This window comes from Cyprinodon variegatus, unplaced genomic scaffold (assembly GCF_000732505.1).
Source record: "Cyprinodon variegatus isolate N-32 unplaced genomic scaffold, C_variegatus-1.0 Scaffold1304, whole genome shotgun sequence".
Lineage (NCBI taxonomy): Eukaryota > Metazoa > Chordata > Actinopteri > Cyprinodontiformes > Cyprinodontidae > Cyprinodon > Cyprinodon variegatus.
This window is the reverse complement of record NW_015151757.1, coordinates 103,166-125,194: the sequence shown is the minus strand read 5'-3', so window position 1 is coordinate 125,194 and position 22,029 is coordinate 103,166. Positions and strand designations below refer to the sequence as shown.

Genomic DNA, 22,029 nt, shown 5'->3' with positions numbered 1-22,029 from the left:
ATCCATCCATCCATCCATCCATCCATCCATCCATCCATCCATCCATCCATCCATTTTCTGCTGCTATTTCCGTCAGGTGTGCGCCAGTGCATGTCTCTTGCAGTCTATGGGTGTAAGGCTGGGCACACCCTGGACAGGTTACCAGTCCTTTGCAGGGCCGTCTTAACATTTAATATTATTGTTTTTAATCCGTTTCACCTCAGCATGTAACAGAAGTAGACGTTTTCTGTCATTCTTACACATTGACATTGATTTTTACATATATTGCTGTTTATCCATGTAACAAAGTGTCTACATACTATTAACAGTGAGCTCTTTCCTGACTTTGTCTCTTTTGACTCTAATAACATCTCCATCTTTTTTTCTTTTCTGATGTGACAAAAACTGATTAATCACATCAGGTCCAAATCTGATTTGAACTTGAGTGTAGTTTCTAATTACTAAAAACAAAACAATAGAAAACAAACAAACATCTAAACTCTAATAAAGAACCCTGCTGCTTATGAGTGATACTATTTTGAAGCTGGCAATTAGTGATATGTAAAATATGTGGCACATCAAGCAAAGCATACACACTGAGACAGAAAAAAGCTAATTACATTTGATGTTAGTACTAGCTTTGCTTCAGATTTTTCTAAACATTAGGTTTTAACTTTGTTATTCAGTATGTGATCGGAATAGAGGCTTTTACAGCTATGGAAAAAAAAAACAACCTTACCTGGTTGGAATAGTAGTGAAATAGGTAGTTAATAGGTAGTAAAGCTATACTGGCTGCAAAGCCTATGCAATATGAGTCTACCTTACTCGATGGGACTCGAATAAGGTAGACGATGGGGAAGCATTGAAGCTGGAGCACAAGTTTATTCGAAAGAGTGGCTATTTGGCACCTTTTAAACCACAGAGTTATTTAAAGGAATGGAGCCCTTATTAATGACTTCTAAGTGCTGCCATATTAGGAGAACTGAAGTGTGAGAGGAAGTGCTACAATATATGTTTTCACAGGAGAAAGAAACATTTTATGGCAGTGTATAGTAGGTAAAAAAGTCTTGAATTATAACCTTTAAAAGATCTAGTGTAAAGGTTTAAAATAAAAACAAACTTTAATCAGAACTTGGTGTTAAAAAGACCATCAGTGCCATTAGTACTGAAAGCTCAAATGTTATTTTTATATAAGAAATATTCCTTTACAAACCTTGTTGAATATGTGAGATTCTTCTTCTGCTGCTGAGTTATTTGACCTTTTTTCAGTTACCAGCTAATGCTTTAACTAGAATATGCCGATTATAGTCTAAATGCAAAACGTTTTTTTTTTATCATAGCTTTGTTGATACTAAAATAATTACTGAGAGAAGCACTACATGATAAAGATACTGTAACATTTTGTATGAAAAGGGTTTATTTGTTTTGAAAAAATTCTTAGTGTAAAACTTTTATTCATCAATTCAACACAGCAGCTTCTTTGTTAAAATGAACTGTTTCGGATCGACGTTTCCTATCTCATGACGGCTTTCTGCATTTGATCACCGTTTCTCCTGTTAAGGTTTTTGTAGAATTTCTCACCATTTCAAAGCCCTTTGTCTGTCCTCATGGGCCCTTAGGTAGAGAACAGCAAATTTATAAAAAAATAAAATAAAATCTTTGTATAAAAGTCGAATTTCTTTTAATTAAGTTTCCTGAGTTTTATTAGCACATAGCTGGTAAAAGCTGAGATAGGGCCCTCTAGCAGTTTAAGATTACTCCTTAAAAATATAACTGAATTGCTTTTTACTTGTTGAATGCAAGATGATTGTTTTGATCGTTTTTCATCATAATTTACTTTAAAAAAATTCCCTTTTGTGTTTTTTTTTTTTTTTGTACTTTCTTGCCAATCTACATCAGTCTTGCTTTGGGTTTTATTTTCTCCACATGTTCTTTACTGACTTTATAAGATTCTGCTCTATTATTATCATTACTTAGTTGGGCAGATTTTCCACTACTTATTTTAAGTTCAGTCTCAGGTAACATAAATTACTTTTTAAATATCCAGATAACTCTTGATCTCAGTGCACCCAGGCTTTTTCTCCTTTTTTTCCTGAGTAATCCCTAGCCTACTGTATAGGCTTTTAATATAAAAGCCTATAGGCTAGGGTTTATTAGACTATAGCATCTAGTGGATTATTCATCTACATACACTCATGCTACCAACCCTCAACAAATGAGACTGGGCTGTGTGGCCCTTATTGTGGTCTACAAATGATAGTCTCATATTGTCATAAGTCAAACATGTGTCTCAATCATTAATGCGTCAAGCCGTATCAGCATCTCATTTCTGCCTTTCTCAGAAGGGCTTTGCTTGATTGCCATGTTCCTCCTAATGTGTCAAAAGACACAGATCAAAGCAAATAACGGCTTTGCTCGTTTATTTTCTCCTTTTTTTCCTTCTCTGCTTCAGTTTCATACACCCACTTCCTTGTTTCTTGACCAGACATTTAATGTAGCATAAGGGAATACTTTAAGGCTGGCATCTCTGACAGCCCTGAGTGCAGCACTGAGCCATCAAAGGTTTTAGCTGGCACAGTCGAGTGTCACGTATTAGTCTTAAATGATGTGAAAACTGTGAAAACCCTGCCATCATTAAGATTCTTCACAGAGAGAGTGGGGAAAAAAACAGATACAAGGAAATATAGGGGAGTGATGACTTCTAGTAGAAAGACTGAGGAGAAACTGAAAAGGAATGAGGAGTGAAAGAGAGCAAGCCATTGTTAAGGTAGAGTACATTTACATTCAGCTGACATACCACACTTCCCACATTGGATTTTTTTCCTCCAGGATTATGAGATGTGTTTATCACATTTTGTTTGTTGCTAGAAATCTGACAGGAGATTGGGGGTGGGGGGGAAATCAATTTCCAAAAAGGGAAAGGGAGGAAAAGGCACTAGAGACTTCCTTCTCATTTTCTGTCTGTTTTGAAGAAAACTGACAGAAGAATCATCCAATTATTTGGTTAATTAATTCTTTAATTGATAATTTTCTCCCTTTTTTTTAAATGACTGCATTTGTGTTAAGGATTCCTGGCAATGTAAATAAGACTAAAGGATTTAATTGTTAAAATTTTACTAAGAGTTAGCAAAGTAACCGGAAAGTGGAGTTTTAATAATGAACTTCATAACATTTTTAATGCTTTGTTGTTGTTAATGTTGGCTCTGCATTTATTCAAGTGGACAGCTGCAGATGTTTTAGGCCTGCAGGCTTTATTTCCACCATTTTGAGTGAAAATTCTGAAACAACCCAGAGAAAACTTATCTGTTCTCCTCCACTCCAAATCCCCCTCTCTGTTCTTTCCCCTTGGTGACTGACAGCGGAAGACACATGCGGTGGCACCCTGAGGGGCTCCAGCGGGCTCATCTCCAGCTTCGATTTCCCCAGCAGTGACTCCCCTGGCACGGCCGGAGGTGCTGGTGCTGGAGGCCTGGGCAGCAGCAGGGAATGTAAGTGGACCATACTGGCAGATCCAGGCGACACCATCTCTCTGGTGTTCACAGAGTTTCAGATGGAGGAGAAGTCGGATTATCTGGAAATAGAAGGCTCTAAACAGCCAACCATCTGGTAAGTTGACCTCAGAAGGGAGTGGGAGGTTGGGAACCATTTGTAATGCTGCAGTTGAGCAATTATTGTTTGTATTATGTGCTGCTCAGAGCACAAGGTATGTTCACTTAGTGCTGACATTGTGTGGAAATAAAAAGCGCAGTCAGTGACATGAGGTTGTGGATATTTTGGAGAAATTTCTTTCTCTTTATATATTAAGGTAAATGCAGACTAGAAAAAAATGTTTCTAGTTCAAGAAATTACATACCGTAATATTGTGTTAGACTGCTGAATAGCAACATATATTATTAAATTGTACGAATTCTAACATTTTAAGACACTAACTATAGCCATACATTTAATACAAATACTGGCAAGCCTTTAATATCATTCAAATTCAGCTTTTATTACAAAAGTAGGCTATTATTTTACTTTAAAAAAATAGATAAATTGGTTATCAAAAAGTCTTTCTTTTAATGTGGAAACAAATCATATGATAAAAAATTATACTAAAGAAATCTTAGTACTAGGCTACTTTACAGGTCAGTAAAAGAAATATAAAAAGAAGTGTTATGAATTTAACTATTGCTTTTCTAAACTGATCAGTTTTTGGGACCCTTATCAGTAGCCCAGATATTTTTCTCCCTGGAGTTTGAATAAAACATGACAGACAGGCACTTCTCTTTTAGCTAGAGGCCTAAGGGCTGGATGAGGAGACCTGTCTATCTGACTGTTACACTTAAATCAAAATAAGTCATTTTTTCTTAAAAAAGCTGAATTTTTTCTTGAACTGATGAATTATAATATCCATTGAGGATAATATACACTTATTTAAAGTGGATATTATCTAATTACGGTATCTTATTTTAAGAGTAAAAATACTCATTCCTTTAGCACAGCGGTCACCAACCTTTTCACAGTTGAGGGCTAATTCAGGGGTACTGAGTCACAGGAAGGGCTACCAATACTGACCTATGAATTGCAAGGGTCAACGTTCACCTAAACTTCATACATCATAAACATATCTTTATCGTTTCTTAAATTTATAATTTTCTTTTAGACATTTTCATTTTGAAATCTCTATAAATGCTTAAATGTCATATATGATTAAATGATGAAAGGTTCTATAACCCAATTAAAAAAAGAACAGCAACAGAATACAGTGAAATTTCAAACGTAGCTGACTGTTGAGTCGTTCTATTTTCAGAAGACTCTAAGGGTACTCCATGTGGTCCTTGAGGGCCCCTTGGTGCCCGCGGGCACCATGTTGGGGACCCCTGCTCTAGCAGATGATCTCATTTATCTGCTCGAATTAAGGCTAAATACATTAATTTGATAATTTAAGAAACCTTGACTTATTTCTAGATCGTTTTTGCAGTGTACTTGTGAACAGGATGGTTAGGGTAGAAAGAGATAAATGCAGTAGAATTGATATCTTTTAGTTCCTAAGTTCCCAAAAAACTCTGTATTGTATATCCCAAGTGGTTGTTTATAAGGCATGCATGAAAAGGTTGTTGTGCACTTTTTATTTTTTTATTTATTTTTTTTTTCTTACACCACTAGTGGCTTGTTTTTAGGACAGTAGGCTGACAGGAAATGGGGTATGAGAGAGGTCCTTTCTCTCCTGGGTCTCTGAATCCCGCTTATAATGCAAAACCCAGTGAAAGCAAGCTGCTAATATCTTGTTCTGTTTTATCTGTTTTGGTCATTTGACTTCTTTAGAAAAAAAGCCATACTTAAGTTTGGATCAAAGTTTGAAGAATGATGTCTCTTGTCACCAGTTTGGATATTCAATTGTGCTCTGTTTTGCGAACCAGTTGGTCAGCGGGTCAAAGAGGTCTTTTTCTGAACAGGGTTTTTGATTAGAGGGACCTGAAGGGGTCTCAGGATGTCCTAGAAGGCTATAGAACATAAGACATCCAAGATGAAAATCAAGGTTTACTGGTACAATGCTCTTTTCAGCCCATGTCTAGATTCATTCCATGGCTGCTCTACCCTCACACACCTAAATTTATTGAGTCTGTGAAACTCCACTGGAGCCCTAACTTTAAATGAGCTGGGGTTTGTTAAACACTGCCAGAGAAACAATTGATGCTTATGTGGAAAATCACTCCATGTCAAGTATGCTTGAGGGTTTGTAATAATGAGGGTCTGTTTTCCTTCTAAAGATCACATTAACCTATTTGGAGTGCATTATATTACTCACGATTTGAAATACCTGGACATTTTAAGTAGAAACCTAAAGAACTCTATCAGGAAACGTGTGAGCGTTTTATAGTTTAATAATAATCAAAACATACAGACAAACTAACATAGGAATGGTTCACTAGAAAAAGTGACCCTTCTTCCATGGCTGTCTTGGTCTAGATCTAATAGAAATAAATTTGCATTAGCAGTCTTTTATTTGATTGTAAGAATATACTACTGATTTAACATTATATAAAGATGAATGGAACTATCATGTTTTTTTTCTTACTTTTACTATAATTGTTAACATATTTGTTAAATAAAAATTTCTACTTAGAAACTGAGTTTTTTCTAAAATCATTAACTCAAACATTTTGTCCATAAACTCTAGGAAAGAAGTCTTTACTTAAAATAATCACTTTTGGATGATCTACCCTGAATTCTGAGAATTATTAACACACTGTCCTGAAAAACTAGACCTCCATAGCTTTTTAAGAGACTAAAAAATGAGAAGAAGAAAAAAAAGTTTGTTTTTACATTTTACTGCAAATGTTAAATGTTGCCCTCATGTTTTATACTGAGATCTCATAAAGTCAGGTCAAGCTGCTGGTTATCAGCTCAGTAAATATAACCAGGCTTTGGATGACTTAACACAGGCATAGACAAGAACATGCACAGGCTTTCTCTTCTAAAAGAGAGGAAACTATATTTGCAAGCCTTTATGAGAATTTAAATACCCTATAAATAGCATAATACAGCCTGAAAGAAACACAGCTGCAGCAGTCAAAGATAGGAAGGAATCCTAGCATGCGTAAATTAGTAAGCTTAGTGTGAATGCCCCAAAAAGCATAAGATGTTCTCAATGCATTTAAAAGTGTAGGGACTTATATTATTTTTAAAACGCTTTCCACAGATAGTATTGAGACATCTCTATGTCTTTTTTAGATGTTTTTGGTGATATGCAGCTTTAATCAACAGTGTTTTAAAGTCGTTATTTTGAAATATATCAAATATATATTGAGTCTAAGTTTAAACATGTAATGAGTGTATGAGGCTCTATAGTCATCTACAGTATTTCAGAACAGAGATACAATCTTGTTTTTAACAAAGAAAATTGCAGCTAGAAACAAATTAAACTTTATTGTAAGGGTAACGTTTTCTTCTTTTGGGATTAAGATGAATATAACCTTGTCAATGATGCATGACCCCTATTTTTTCAAATAATCATTTGGTCGGACTATGCTGGTTTTTAAACCTTTATAATAATAATAAGAAAATATGAAAAATCCTGGAATATCCAAAGTTCTTTAATCCATTTGATACAATATCTTTAACCCCTGAATTCAAGTTAAGCTTATCCTTCCTCTTTGTTTTGTTTTTCTTCTTTGTTTGAAATATATGAGTATCAGCCTGAAGTTTGGGATCCTTCTGGCTATTAATTATAATTCAGTCAACAGAAGCTCTAATCAATCATAAAGGCAGAGCGGCTGTTGTCCCTGAGAGTTGTCTCTCATAGTCAGATGGAGAGAGAGAGAGAAGCAGGCACTGTGTCAGTGAGAGACTGCATCTAAAGGAGAGATGCTGTGAGTGTGGCAATGACTGCTAAGTATTGCATGTTGACTTGGCTAAGAGGAGTGTGATGGAGAATTCATGTGGGACCACACTGTGTACTGACGGTCCTCCACCAAGTACCTTGTTCTCTTGGGTATAATAGCAATATAACATTTTTAATGCCATTGATGCTGCTACATTTAAATTTTTAGAGAAACATTGTCAGAAGCCCTAGATTAATTTAGGTAAAATTGCTTTAAAGGAGAAGTCCAGTCATATCCTGAATTAAAACTTCTGAAAGTACTTTAAATATGAAATTATTACATACTGTTCAATAAATGATAAGTGTTTTGATTAAGAGTAATTTTTATTTGAATGTGCTTTAGTGGAGTTATCCATGTTTGTCAAAGAACACTGCTGCCACCTATCGGTTTGTGACGTCACGGTGTGGTATCGGCTGTTGAGCAGGTCCCAGTGCTCTATCTGGTGTTTGTCACAATGCTCTATTATCCAAGTCTTCTTGAAAACATTCTTCTTCGAAATGTTAGCTACATATTACATGTTTTTTCCCTGGCCAGAACTTTGATGGCAAATCCTCCCTCTCCAAGTTGGCAATCCAATGACAAACCCGTCCATGGAGGATCGTGAATAACAAATTTTTTTTTCTTCAATTTTAGCCGATGTATTGCAACATCCATCTGCCATGCACCTGGGCATTGTCAGTTTAACTATATCTCTCGCAAATTCTTGAGAAAGGAAGAAAGGGTTGTCAAAATCTTAAATAATAATAGATTTGTCTAGTAGTTCCCATTGATTTTGCCTGTAAAGCGGGGTAATGGCGCTAGGCTTACCGCACTGTGACGTCACTGCCATAAGATGTCAGGAAAGAGGCGTTACTATATTTCGGAAAAAATTGGATTCCGAGACTCAGTGATCGCGACGAAAATTATTGTTTTTATATTTTTTAATTGATTAACGCTAAATTCATTTAATCACCGCAAACGTATTAGTTTTAGATATAAATAATTATCTATTGATTATTCCTTGCTGACCGGACTTCTCCTTTAAACCGTTATAGTTTTTTTTCAAAGAAATAATTTATATATTGGCCCAAGTGGTCATGTGATAGAGTTTTAAGGATCTCCATGCCTGGTCCTCAATATCTACTATCCTTCAGGTTTTAGATGCATCCCTGCAACAAAACAGCTGCATCGAATTATTTCCTCATTACCAGTCCTTTGTCAAACAAATATTTTTTGTCATTTGAATTAGCCATGTTGGAGCAGGGATGCATCTAAATTTTGGCAGGACAGTAGATTTTGAGGACCAGGTTTGGAGATGTTTGAAATAAAAGAAACTAAAGGGCATCTTATGTCTGTAAAGTCTTTGAAATATTGGTGTTCTTTTTTAATGCTTCACCGAGTATGCCGCTTTATATCAATGAATGGTGTAGAAATCCGTTTTGTAATTTGTCAGAGGAAATTTATCACCCCAAATTATCTTTTGTAATTTTTTTTTTCAAAATACAAATTACTATAAGTCAATTTGATGCAAAAGTACCTTGTGAAATATTACTAAGTGCTGAAGCAATATTTAAATGAGGTATTTGGAAAGTAGGTTGAGCTGCATGCGTTAGCGTTTAGCATGCAGGGTTAAATGAATCCTCATCAGTGCAGACAGTGTGTGAAATGCATACCATAAGATAAATGTTATTTAGTCATTGCTAAAGTCAAAGTAGCACTTCTGCAAATATAATTAAAGTGTTGCATATTTGTTAGAAATTTAGTGGCAATTCACCCTTAACTTAACTTAGCAGGTTTTTAGTACAACAGAAAATAATAGATACTGTAGTAAGGCGATGCTTTAGTCTTATCTACTTGCTTTGTTTAACAACCATAGTCACTCTCCCAATGAATTGAACTTGAAACAAATATCACAATATTTGGATGTTTATTTTTAATATATATAAAATAAAAATGAAATAATTTTTTGTAGTCTTTTAAGCAAAACCAGTATTTCTGTATCAGAAAAAACGTCTATGTTGTGGTCAGATGTTCATTTTAAGCGTATTGATCGGGGACACAGGTTTGATAAGCAAGGAAGTTTTTGCTTTTTGAGGTGGTAAGCACTGTGGTTCATGTAACTCTTGATTTCACCATATGCCCCCAAATGTCATAGGCTGTCGGACATCATTTTCCTTTTAAGCCTAACAGTTCCAAGGGGAATCAATGAGCCCACGTGCAGAGTGTAGAAGTCTGAATCCCCTTATGCCTACAAAGCTCATAGCTCTTGTTCTTGCTCTGTTTATGAGCGTGTCTCACTCTGTACAAGGCCATAGGACTGCTAAACATTCAAACACCCTAATGTATAGCACCAGCTGCAGGCAGAGACGAGCCAACTGTCAATTTAGCCTTGAGGTTTACAGCTGCTTAACAATGATAGACAGTCTGGAACCGTACACTCTGGTAGATTTATTGTTGCTTTTTATCCTTTTCAGGAAAATAAACTTAAAATATGATCCACTTTACCTTGGATATCTCCGTATGAGATAATCATATCAGTGTAAGAAATGTGACTACAAGATGCATTAGCTTCAAATTGCAAAACATGTGAAGGAGAATACTAACATTTTGGGGGGATTTTAAAGATTTACCCAATTTGTCACTTCTTTTCCATAAATGATTGCTGACATTCTCAGTGGGAGAAAAAAAACACAGATTTTTTCCCACTCATCTATGCACCTAGAAACTGTTATCTTTCTGTCAATTGAACATTTTTTTTTTATATATCAGAACTTGCCAAATAAGTTTTATTGATTTCAATGTTACCAAGGTGTTGAAGGTTGATCTAAGGCTGCACATCAATCTGTTTTTGAAAACAGACCAAACAAAAAATAACTTTTTGGGAAGAAAACACATCTCTGGATTGTTATAGAAAAAGCAAAACAAACAACCAAAAAAAAAAAAAAAACAATGCTATTCTGTTGACCTTTAATATGATTGTTTGGCTCTGTTCACAAAGGGCAAAAACAACAAGCAGTAAATCACATGTCAGTCATTATTTCAAATATCTACACAGCGTTTTCAACCATAAATGTATAGCAAATATCTGAAACATTTATTTTTTCTGCTTATGACAGGAAATTCAAGCAGAAAATTTAATTATGTGGTGATTCCTTTCTCTGGTTGTCTATCGACCTCATTTTACACCCCCGGTCAGGATTCAGTCTCTTGCAGATGTTTCAAATTACTTAGAGTATCTTTTTTGGATGCTATAAACATATTCAGGCAGCTAGCTTTGGAATTGATTGTCTCCACAGCACACAATATTTTGCTCGGCTCAATAATTATGAACAGTCCTATTCCAACAGTGCAGCTAAAAGATTGCCTGAGTTAGATTGCAATATTTAAAGGTTATGTAGAGGAAGAGGTGTCTTGCAGCTAAATTACCAACTTCAGTTAAATTATTATGCATGTTAGATTGCATTTCTTTGCTCTGGGATTTTATATTGATCTTCCAAGGCAAAGTAAAATCAATCAAATAGTCTTAAAATGGCATGCCTAATAGTGTACAGTCAAGGAAAAATTGAACTTCTATTCTAATGAAGGACTGTGAATTGAGAATTGACTCAGGTGTTTCACATAACGAATAAAAAAAATTGTTTCTGGGCATATGGAAGACTGCTCTGTTCTCCGAAGTCAGTATATTAGCAAACTACAGTAACATACACTAAGCTCCAATATTACACCTTCTAAGTTAAAAGGGACAAGGGAGTAGCTAAGGTACCATTTTATTATGTAACTTTGCACACATATTTCCTGCATATCAATTATAGTCATATGGAAATCTGCTATTGGACCAATATGAATCATTGTTTGAAATTGAACACCTTGGAGGTGATTCATGTACAAATGTATTGATTTTTCTTCAGAAATATATTCACAAATATAGTTTTTACAAATCCAAATAATCACATTTAGTAAAGGATATTGTAGTAGTAATTGAAAACAAGAGATTTTAAAAACTGGAGCAACAAAAAGTAGTTTTAGACAGTCAAAAATTACAGACAGAGCTCTTTATACAAAAATGCCGTCAAATGGTCTGCCGAGTCTGTGACTAAGGCTTGTAAAGTATCTTTAATCTCCATAATGTTAAAACAAGATTTAAAAAAAAATCTAGAACATATATATATATATATATATATATAAAAAAAAAATAGATTTTTGTTGTTCTGACCAAGATTTTTCATACCAGGTCTGGCAGATTTACTGGTGGAATAATCTTTTAGTTTAACCAACATGTCATGTTTTCAACTTATAAACGGAATAAATTAAGTTGGATCAATTTTATTCGATAACTTGTTACCAGTTAGAGCAATTTATTGAAGTTGCAGCAGCATTTTCTTTTTTAGACTGTGGATTGTCTCACCAAAACACTCAGGTTCAACTGATAGTATCTTCAGTATTAAGTAAACCTAACAAAGTAACTAAATAGAGTAAGAGCAATTGTGTTTTTACACATATATAGAGACACAGAAACCATAAAAAAAGGTTATATGTCAGAAAACAGGCAATTTGAATAGTGATGTATTATTCTTTGTGTGTTTTGACGTGTTGGATCCCACCATAACAGCTAAATTATTTACTAAACCAATTGGGCTGCGACTTGGACCAAGCACAGCACACCAAAAACTATTATTTTCACAGTGTCTTTTGAATGTGGGTATATTTGTATTCATTTGTGTCCCTATTAAGTCAGCAGATACCTGCAGGGTACCTTTTTGTGCAACGTATAGCACTTGTTCTGAAACCAACATCAATGCACAGCATAATTTTTCTTTGTATACCTTCCTGTTTTTTTTTCCACTGTGATTTTCCAAGTGTCATTTTTTCATATCAACTCATAACATGCTTTTTGTCTTTTTGTATTATGGACCTTTGTTTGCCGTTGACAGATGATCATGTTTTCCTTTCTCAATCACATTTTCCTTTGTGACAAAAATATCATTTTGAATTTTCTCACGTCACTTTCTTCTGGGGATATAATTAGTGGGTCTCTTAGATGGAGGTAGCTTTATCACTGTTTCCTTTATGAGATTTCTGAAAGAAGCAAATAGTCTCATCTTCCTTTAGCTACTGGGCATTCACAGTCTTTACTTCTGCATGTATGTATAAATTAATATTTTATCAATACAGTGAGAAAATGTCATTATGTGAAAATTAATTAGAAAAGAGGCCATACTTCTGCTTTGAGATTAATCATACTGTATGGACTTAAAATTATTGTAACCTAAAATAAATGAGAATCTACAATAATTCCTCTGTAGTTGACCTGTGTTCCACTCTGAGATTATTAAGAATAATATCCAAATATGAGAGCCCATTTTCATAAATGAAACAAGAAAAAAAATCAAAACAAGAAAAAAAATCAAATGCCAGATGGGATTATTATAAATTTACAGAATTTGTAATCATCACCAAATGAAAAAGTCGCCTCTCTCTCTGTTTCTGTCAGTCATAGCAACCTTTTTTTCCCCCGTTTCTCTAAATGCCATTGTCATTTCCTCCACCATTTTGCTTATTTCTTTGTCCTTGAGGTAAAGATGGGATAGGAAAAAGAGAGCAAATTGCACAGAAATCACACATAAGACATGTTTAAAATACAACTGCATGTGCCTAAATATAACAATAAAAGATAAGCATGTAAGAAGACACATGCACAAGCTGACAAGATGTTCTATTGTTTTTAGTGTGTGTCATCTTGGGAACAGAAGACTCAACACTACTATACCCTCCTACGTCCTGTGAAGCATCTGTTCAAACTGTACAATGACATTGTTGTTCTGTTGGCTGTGGTATGACAGGGCATATTGTAAGGATTTGAAGGCAATAAAAAAAGCTTGTTAGCCTAGCATATGAGAAGGGCCCTTGGCAGATTGAAACTTCTGACATAATAGAGCATTCCTGATGCCGCAACTCCACACTGTAAGGAACCAGACTGAGAACTCATAGAGATGTTTTGACAAGCTGTTAACACACATTTAATGACAAACCAGAATGTAGACTGAACACGTGGTATGTTTTCTGTTTGGCATGTGTTCAAGATGCAAACATAATTCTTTCTGCAAGTGTTGTCTGTGTCTTTAAGACTGAGAAAGGTGTTTGCCAGCCATTTCTTTAGTCACAGTAAAGCAATTATTTCTTTTTAGCACTGATGGGCAAAGTTAAAAACTTATTTAGATAAAAAAAAAAAAAAAATTTGGATTTTTTTATTTTTATTTTCATTATTTAAATATTCTTGGGCTACAGGAAAGTAAAGTTTGAGGTTGTCAGAAAATCTTCCTGAAGAGCAGAATTTTTCTGCAGCCTTTCTATCTAATTAAATTTTTTGAGAATTCATGGAAGTTTGGAGCTGCCACTAAGCAACAGAAAAAAGAGGAGACTACAGTATATCTTATTATTAAAAACATTGTATATGGTATATTCCTCTTGTTTTAATAATATAAATAGTCAATACTATATGTAAGTTAATAATATATGTTAGTCAAATGTATTTGTTCCTCTGTCAGAGAGATAATAACAGATTGTTATAGGAAACAAACACAAAATATTTTCTCACGACCAAGCTGATGAATCTTTTGTCTCCACCCTGACCATACGTATAATGACACATTTGAACTTTACAGTACAAACTGTAAGATTTGGGATTTAATTTTTATTTCTGAAAACATAATTTGCATGTCATTATGATTTATAATCATGTTATTACAAAATAATCCCTATCATAAGAACATGAGCAACATTATGGGAAAAATTAATGACTATGTACAGGATGTTGTAATAATATTGTTTTTATAACATAAAAATGAAAAAATAAGATGATAGTACATTGTCATTTCATGGCATGATGATGGTGCTGTTTTTTGTTCGAGATCGAAAACTCTACACTTACACAAACTTCTGTACATTAGCATGTTGAATATGGATTTTGTACATGTTAATTTGAACAGATTGGATTACAGATTAAAACTAAAGCAGATGACCAGGATATGAAGATGGGTTAATATTCAAGCACATGGTGATGTCTTGTCATATATGAATTTTTACTTTCAGGCTGACTGGAAAGACTATTCCAGCTTCCATCATTAGCAACAAAAACTGGCTACGGCTGCACTTTGTAACAGAAAGCAACCACAGACATAAAGGCTTCAGAGCTCAGTATCAAGGTAAGACACCATTTCTTCATTAGCACACTGTAATAAAAGCCCCCCTCCTTGATCAGAATGGATCATCATAGAAAAAAGAAATGCACTGAAGGCTAATTACCAAACATGTTTTTGATCTTTGTTAACTGAATATTAAACAGTTTGATTAACTAACACCCTTTGTGGAGGGCATGAAGGCTTTTTTCACTGCTTCAGACTAAGATATTCTTAATCAAATATTTGTTTTTGTAGATACTGAATTTACCCTCTGGAAAATCTTACTTTATGAGCTCTATAATCTATTGCCCTCATATTGTTCTCGTTGCAGTGTATGTGCTGCATATGCTTTTAAAGCCTGGTCCCTAAACTAGATATAAAGCGGTAATCTGTAACAGCTCTAACCATTATATTAAAATGTGCACCAACATGCTGCAAACTAACTAGCTAAAACATCTCGCTGCGCTCTGCTGAACATCACTGAAATCATTTCCTTTTCTATCTGACCGCATATGATATTAGATTTTTAGGCACAGAAGAGCATTTTTTTTCTTTTAGAATTTCTAAAACAGCTTAAGCACATCGCTTAATAGATTCAGAACATAATTATTATTTTTTTGTGTGCAGAAATGAGGCATTGTCCCAGCACTTTCAAATTAAGATCCCTTTGTTTTAGTTTAATACACCATTTATTGCTCATAGCCATTCGTTCGATGATGACATCCACTTGCATCATTTAGCTTTTGTCTCTAATATGGCCCCTGTTGTGTTTGATTAGACCTCATTAAGTTACGTATTGTGGTCGTCCTTGGCATGCTCTGTTATTCTGCATGATATGTCCCCTGACTATCTAATATTGTCTGCCCAAAGGTTATCATCTATTGTTTGATGAAAATAACAAAAGAGAAAACAAAAAAGAAAAATACAACAAGCATAACTATCTTTAGAATTGCCAGGGCAATGACTAAAACTGAAAGGCATTAGTAGTCAAACTTTGATGTTCACACAATCTAGTTTTCTAAAGAGAAAGAAACATTTGTACTGTATCTTCTCACATCTAATACTGTAACTTCTTTTATCTAATGAACTCTTTTCATTGCTTTCAACCAGTGAAAAGCTCTGGAGAGCTTAAATCCAGAGGGGTAAAAGTATTACCAGGAAAGGACAACACTAACAAACTGTCTTTAAGTAAGTCTTTTATTTTTCTTATACAAGTATTTTCGCTTGTTTGGGGGGTTTTTAATAAAAAATTTTGTATATATAGCGCCTTCGTTTATGGGTCTTTGTTTCTGTCTGCCTCTCTCTACACTGTATTTGGAAAAGTAATCAAGCTACAGTACTAGATTTTGCAGAAGTGCAGTCTGTTTTTCTTTCTTATGACCCATTTTCCCCTGCTGTCCCAAAGAGAAATGAACTTAACTAAATGAGTCCCACTTATGTACATTACAACAGGAGGATAAACTGGACTAAACACAGTCTTCTCTCACTTTATCATGAAAGCAACAGACATGACTTATGGCTGACATACACAGACACACAACACCAGTCAAGGATGAGTGACCACTTTCTTTTCAGGTGATTTGTGTACTCTTCAGATGAAACAGAATGCATCCTAATAGCTTGCAGAGCTCAGTCATTAACATAAATCTGGAGCACGATTCCCTTTAACTCAGCGGAGTGCTAAAGACTCGGACGATAACAGGTTGTAATCTTTATTACCTTGCACATCATAGATTCAGCACTCCATGGAAACATGAATAATGCAGAGGGCTGTAATCCTCTCCATGAGACAATGCTGTATATCATTAAAATACAATGAGGAAATGCTTCATATGCTTTGCGAATTTATCACCCATTATTGAACTCACAACTTCAACATAACCTGGAAAAATTAAGTTCAGAGTCAATGAACTTCTTCTGAGAATAAACCACTAGATAAACACAGGTCAAAATGGCAAATGGAAAAAAAAAAAGTCCTTTATGGAATTTAAAATACTTTACTTTTCTACAGGTATGAAATACCTCCAAAGATATTAAAATTCAATCACATTAGAACAATAAATATATTTAATTGGGACATTTTGTGACGGCTTTATCTAAAGTAGTACAGGGTTCTGAAGTGGAAAGAGAGCAAAACTAACCTTGCGCTGAAAGCTGGATTGTCGCGAGATCTGAGTTTTCAGTCTCACAATAAATCCATCTTGAAAGGATCCCACTAATACGTCCGTCTCTGAACCACCAGTGGGTTGGACCTATGAAATGCAAGCAGTGTTTTTTTGTGCACGACATGTAGGAATAATGACAGTCAGAAGTGCCTTGTGGGGGCATTACAAAAATGCTACGCTGGAGGACTCATCTGTCGATAGCGCAATTTATTCACTTTTGGCTAAAAAAAGCAACAATTTCTAGTTTAGGAAAGGAGCAAAGAGAAGCACCCTGTGCATTGCATGGTAAAGATGTCTGTGCTTTCCTTCTGAAAGGATTTGGAAAAAATTTTATATATCAGCTTACTCCGCTAGAGAACGCTGAAAGTGTATTATGGAGGGCGGGTGCTAGCTGGCATGTAAACCCAATCAGCTAAAAGTATTGTATTAAACGTCCCTCCTTTTCATGGACAGACTGAATGGTAACCATCTCACATTGAAAACTTATAACTCAACTTAGTTCTACACATATCACTCTGGCTATTGCCAGGTTAGAGCAAAACATGGTTTGAAATCTAATAAGATCTGAAAAATGTGGCATGCATACAGAATGTGTTTGGTCTACATGCTCCTATTTTTTCAATTCTATATGTTTGACTCTATGGAAAGCCTATGTGAACATCATCATTCCCACATGAAGTTTGTCTGATCATGCTTTTGTCATTTGATAAATGAATATGCCCTAATCTTAGCAGTTCTGCTGTAGGTGAATGCGTAAGGTCACCGTCCTTCTGGAAGCTCAAACTTCCTAAACTTCACCCCTAAATTATCTGCTGTTTTCCTTGATTATTATGGTCCTGTTTAATCTTTCACTAAAAAAACTGACGTTTTCAAAACTTCTAGATGTGTAGATTCTGTCTCATTTATCTACAGTAAGACCTTAGAAGGCAATAAACTGTGTTCCATTTTTTCAGCTGTATAGGAGTTAAGGGATACAAATAAAAATAATTTTTCCAGATTTTAATCAGTAAAAATATAAAGAAAAAATCTTTTGATTTTGCAACATGATAGTTTTAATGGTATCAGCAGTGTGAACACTGTATGTGATAGATTTTTATGAATTTTATTCAATCTGATATATCACTTACATTTTTCTCATTTTTACTCAGCTGGCCACATTCCTGACAAAATAGCCTCCAATAAAAAGCTGCCCTTGATGACTTAAACCTAAATTAGAAATATGAAAGTCTTACTGAGTGGGTTTGTTTTTCTCCACAATCAATAACTCAAGGTTTTTCATTCCCTTTCTGGGCAATGATAGATTTTCCTTTGTTTTTGTTAACTCAGGTAAAACTGTTTCATTTTACCCAGGCAGTGGCTTTATCTCAAAACAATTTGAATTCAGCACAAACTTTTCATATACTGTAAATACTAAAACATCTCTTTCATTCAGAGAAGACATCCATTTGGAGAACTTGTGAAGTTTTTATGGACGTTTTGTGAATATATAAGGAAATAAAAATCCCTCACACACTACGCTTCTGGTTTTCTCCCTTGTTTAGTGAATGAAGGGGGGATCAAACAGGTGTCTAATTACTGTCCTGACCCAGGCGAGCCGGAGAATGGCAAACGGATTGGTTCTGACTTCAGGTTAGTCGATGCTTTTTACCTGAAGCAAATGAGCTCATGTGGACAGTTAAAGGATAGTAGAGGGAAAACATGAAGTCTTCTCAGTATCATTATTGATATTTCCTATGTCCAGTCTCTCCCTTATTATGGCTACCTAAAGTATTCATGAAATATTCTTGTTAACTCTAACAAAGCTGTTGTTTGATCTCTTGATCTTGATACCTACAGTCTGCTGCATCATCTAAGTGCATGCATCCCTGTTAAAATGCATCTGCGAGGAAAAAAAAGACATTAAGTTACTCCAAAAACTTTAACGTGAATAATGTGCTATGAATCTTGTGCCAGTTAAATAAAAAAATGATGAAATGTTAATATAAACCACTGGAAAAAAGTTAAATAATAAGTGTTTAATGATATGCACACTTTCAAGGCCTTGTTACATATCTCAAAATTCGTGATCATCAGCCACAGCATGTGCACTTTCTCCTTCTTGTAGATGTAAAGTTTTTACTAAAGCCTCTAAGAGGGCAGCAATAAGTAGATTTAATAAGATATGCTAAGAAAATGGGGAGAAAATAACTAAACCGTACAAATTACGTGAATACTCATCAAACAGCAAAACAGTTTTTTGTATCCCTGTTTTCCATAAGGGATAAATAGCCCACTTTTTTTCAACTGATTAATACAGTAAAATCACATTTCCTGCTTCAGAGTTATGCATTTAATAAATTCCTTCCATTAATAGGTGAACTTTATCCCTAAGGTTAAAATTTGTATTTTTAATTTGTATTTTTTATTCGTATTTTTGCTACTAATCCAATTACATCATCACATCATTTGCATAGTTGGTCAAGCTTTGATCCTGGCTATGGGATGGAAGAATATTTACACTTGCAAGACAGTAAATGATTTACACATTGTGAATATGTTTAAAACTGAAAATGAGCTCTATTAAATAATTTCAAATCCTGGAGTGCCTGGCCAATAGCCTGGGTGCCAGTCCGAACTTAGTCCCGCCCACAAGGTTTGAGTTCGGGGAAGGCATATTCTGACTAGAATTGAGTCGGACTACGTCAGGCTACCTGGCCAACCCTAATGCAGATGAAACCTGGGATATTCCACTGCTAGCATTAGTTTAACTAGCCTAGAAGCCAGACTATCCTGACTGCAGCGCTCTATTCCTTTGTAAAGGCAGATTTAAAAGTAGGCTAATAAGCTTGATGAACTGACAGCAGGAATGGAGTTTTGATATTTACTTTCTTGTTTAAAAGTGTAATAAAACTAGTTTTTTAAATATAAATTAATAGGAAATGATGGACTGGCTAGCTGACATCACAGCTGTAGTCTGGGGGCAATTCCCATTCCAACATCTGGCTTAGATAACAGCCATAGCGGCCTGACTACACCTAGCTCTTCCCGTCATGTTAAAGTAGGCAGATTCTTAATAAACAGAAGATTTGAGAAAAAAAAAAAAAAATTTCTGCTTTTATTGTTGTTTACTTTTTAAAATAAATATGGTAAAAAAAAAAAAAAAGCATGAGCTCAGTCATGGTATTTTACGTTTTAACTTAAGTGCATAATGATTGCCTGCAGTCTTGTATATTTAGTATTAACCTGTATAAATACCTTTTAATCCGCTATTTTAAAAGTTTACATGCACACACTTTCTCTCCATCATTTGTTATTGCAACAATGCCTCAGTTGTAGTCGCAATGACAGCTGAATTTTTTGCGTGTTTGGAACTGACTTTTAAACGTACTAAACATAGACACAGAAATGCACCTGCATCCCCTTTCAGGTTTTGATAAACAGCCTTTTGGGTGGTAAGTATCTTATCTGCATACCTGCCTCCCATAAATTTGTGCTGTCATCGATACACAACAACACAGCGCCTTTGTCCTGTCTATGTTTTTTTTTTTAAGGAAAGACTGGCTATGTAAAACTTAAATTTCAGAATGAGGATGTTGGTTAACTGCCAAAGGCCTCAAACGTTAGATAATTCAGCAGTCAAGAAATACAGAAAAAAACTTTTAGAACTTTTCTTTTGTTTCATGCATCTTTTTGGGGATTCAGTCAACCTCATGTATTTTTAAGAAAAACTATTTTACAGTGTACTAAAGTGCAAAAAACAAGCCAATAGTTCTAACATCCCAACTTAATTTTATTTCCGGTTCAAATTTTCTATTGTTGTCAGTGAAGAAATTTAAAAAGTGACATTCTGCTAAATCCAAATCTAAATGTTGAATAAATTAATAAAGTTCAATAAAGTGCTTTTGTTTGGTTTTTTACTTAAACTGCAAAAGACATATTTAAAATCATATCATGTAATGGGGTTTGAAACCCATTACATCATGTAAATGTTATTTTTTTTGTTTTACATCATAATACCCTTCCATTTTAACAGGGGTATGTACACCTATAAGAACTACACCCCATGTTAACTCAGAAGTCATTGGTTTAGTCAGTGTATATGTCATTTTCTTTGACTGGCATGATATAAATAACAGACATATTTTTATATATTTTCTCATTAGCAGAGATCTTTGGAAAGTTGATTGCTTTTCCTGAGTTCTAATGTTTTTTTGTTATCATCACAGCATCGGAGCGACTGCTCAATTTACCTGTGATGACGATCACGTGCTGCAGGGTTCCAAAACGATTACCTGCCAGCGTGTAGCTGAAGTCTTCGCTGCTTGGAGCGACCACAGGCCAGTCTGCAAGGGTGAGTGTGGCTTTCTGAAGAGCTAATAAAACAGCTTGATTAAGGCAGTGCCTCTGGTTATAAGCTCTATGCAGATAGAGGAAAGTTCATTTCTGTTAATTATGCATGAAAGCCTCTGCTGCCACACTCTTCGTTTCCAAAATGCTTTCCCAGTTTTGCTGTGTTTCAAATTACCTGGAGCACCCTTTAGAATTTGATTAATGGAAGTACACCCAATGGACCCTTTCTCTGCTTATGCAAACAATACATTATCCCTCAGTCATATTACAACATAAAAGGCTGCAGTCTCTTCCTCAGTATTTTCCTAAATATTTAAATTTAGTTTGAAAATGATTTTGACTTATTTATCATATTATTGGACATGATTGATAATATAGATATAATAAATAAAACATTGTGGTAGTGGTAAACAGCATCATTGTGATGTGAATGCGCACAAAGCTTTCACATAACTGAAAAGTTGATCCAGGCATTTGGGAAAAATGTCTGAACTGGGAGATTTAAGGATTTTTTTCTTCTGGTAATCACAGACATACTCTATGAAACGTAGTTCTGGATATTACGGGCTCTGTGGGGCCTGTAATATCTTCCACAGATCTTCTTGTTCTGTTTTGTTGCTGCGGATGTTTCTTCATGATCCTGGTTGTGTATTAGGGGATACTGTCGAGTAGAAAAAAAAGCCTCTTGGAACGATCAGAGATATTTGTGACATTGTTGTGAAACAAGATTTTAAACATTCGGAAAGCCTAACACTTTACTGCCAAACAGCATTTTATCAATGTTATCATTTTGTTGTTTTGTGCTCTTGCAGTGAAAACATGTGGGTCGAATCTGCAGGGGCCATCTGGGACTTTTACGTCCCCCAATTTCCCCATTCAGTATGAGAGTAACTCCCAGTGTGTGTGGATCATCACTGCCAGCGATCCAAACAAGGTAGTAAAACAAATTCTTTTAGTCTTTACTTAGCACTGTTTGTTCTTGGATGTGTCTAGCAGTGGTAATCTGCTATTTTAATCACATTAACATCTTTT

The 22,029-nt window shown here is 34.9% G+C and overlaps 1 protein-coding gene across 1 annotated transcript in view; it reads left to right on the top strand.

Annotated features, from left to right (window-relative positions):
- Positions 1-22,029, top strand: part of LOC107102721 (CUB and sushi domain-containing protein 3-like) — a gene marked incomplete at its 3' end in the record, with an annotated part of 164,716 nt that overhangs the window by 42,590 nt on the left and 100,097 nt on the right. Inside the window, exons 5-10 of the mRNA XM_015402128.1 lie at positions 3,339-3,585; positions 14,415-14,527; positions 15,614-15,691; positions 18,210-18,297; positions 20,874-20,998; positions 21,810-21,931. Coding sequence (XP_015257614.1) covers positions 3,339-3,585; positions 14,415-14,527; positions 15,614-15,691; positions 18,210-18,297; positions 20,874-20,998; positions 21,810-21,931 — 773 coding nt within the window. The remainder of the gene's footprint in view (positions 1-3,338; positions 3,586-14,414; positions 14,528-15,613; positions 15,692-18,209; positions 18,298-20,873; positions 20,999-21,809; positions 21,932-22,029) is intronic.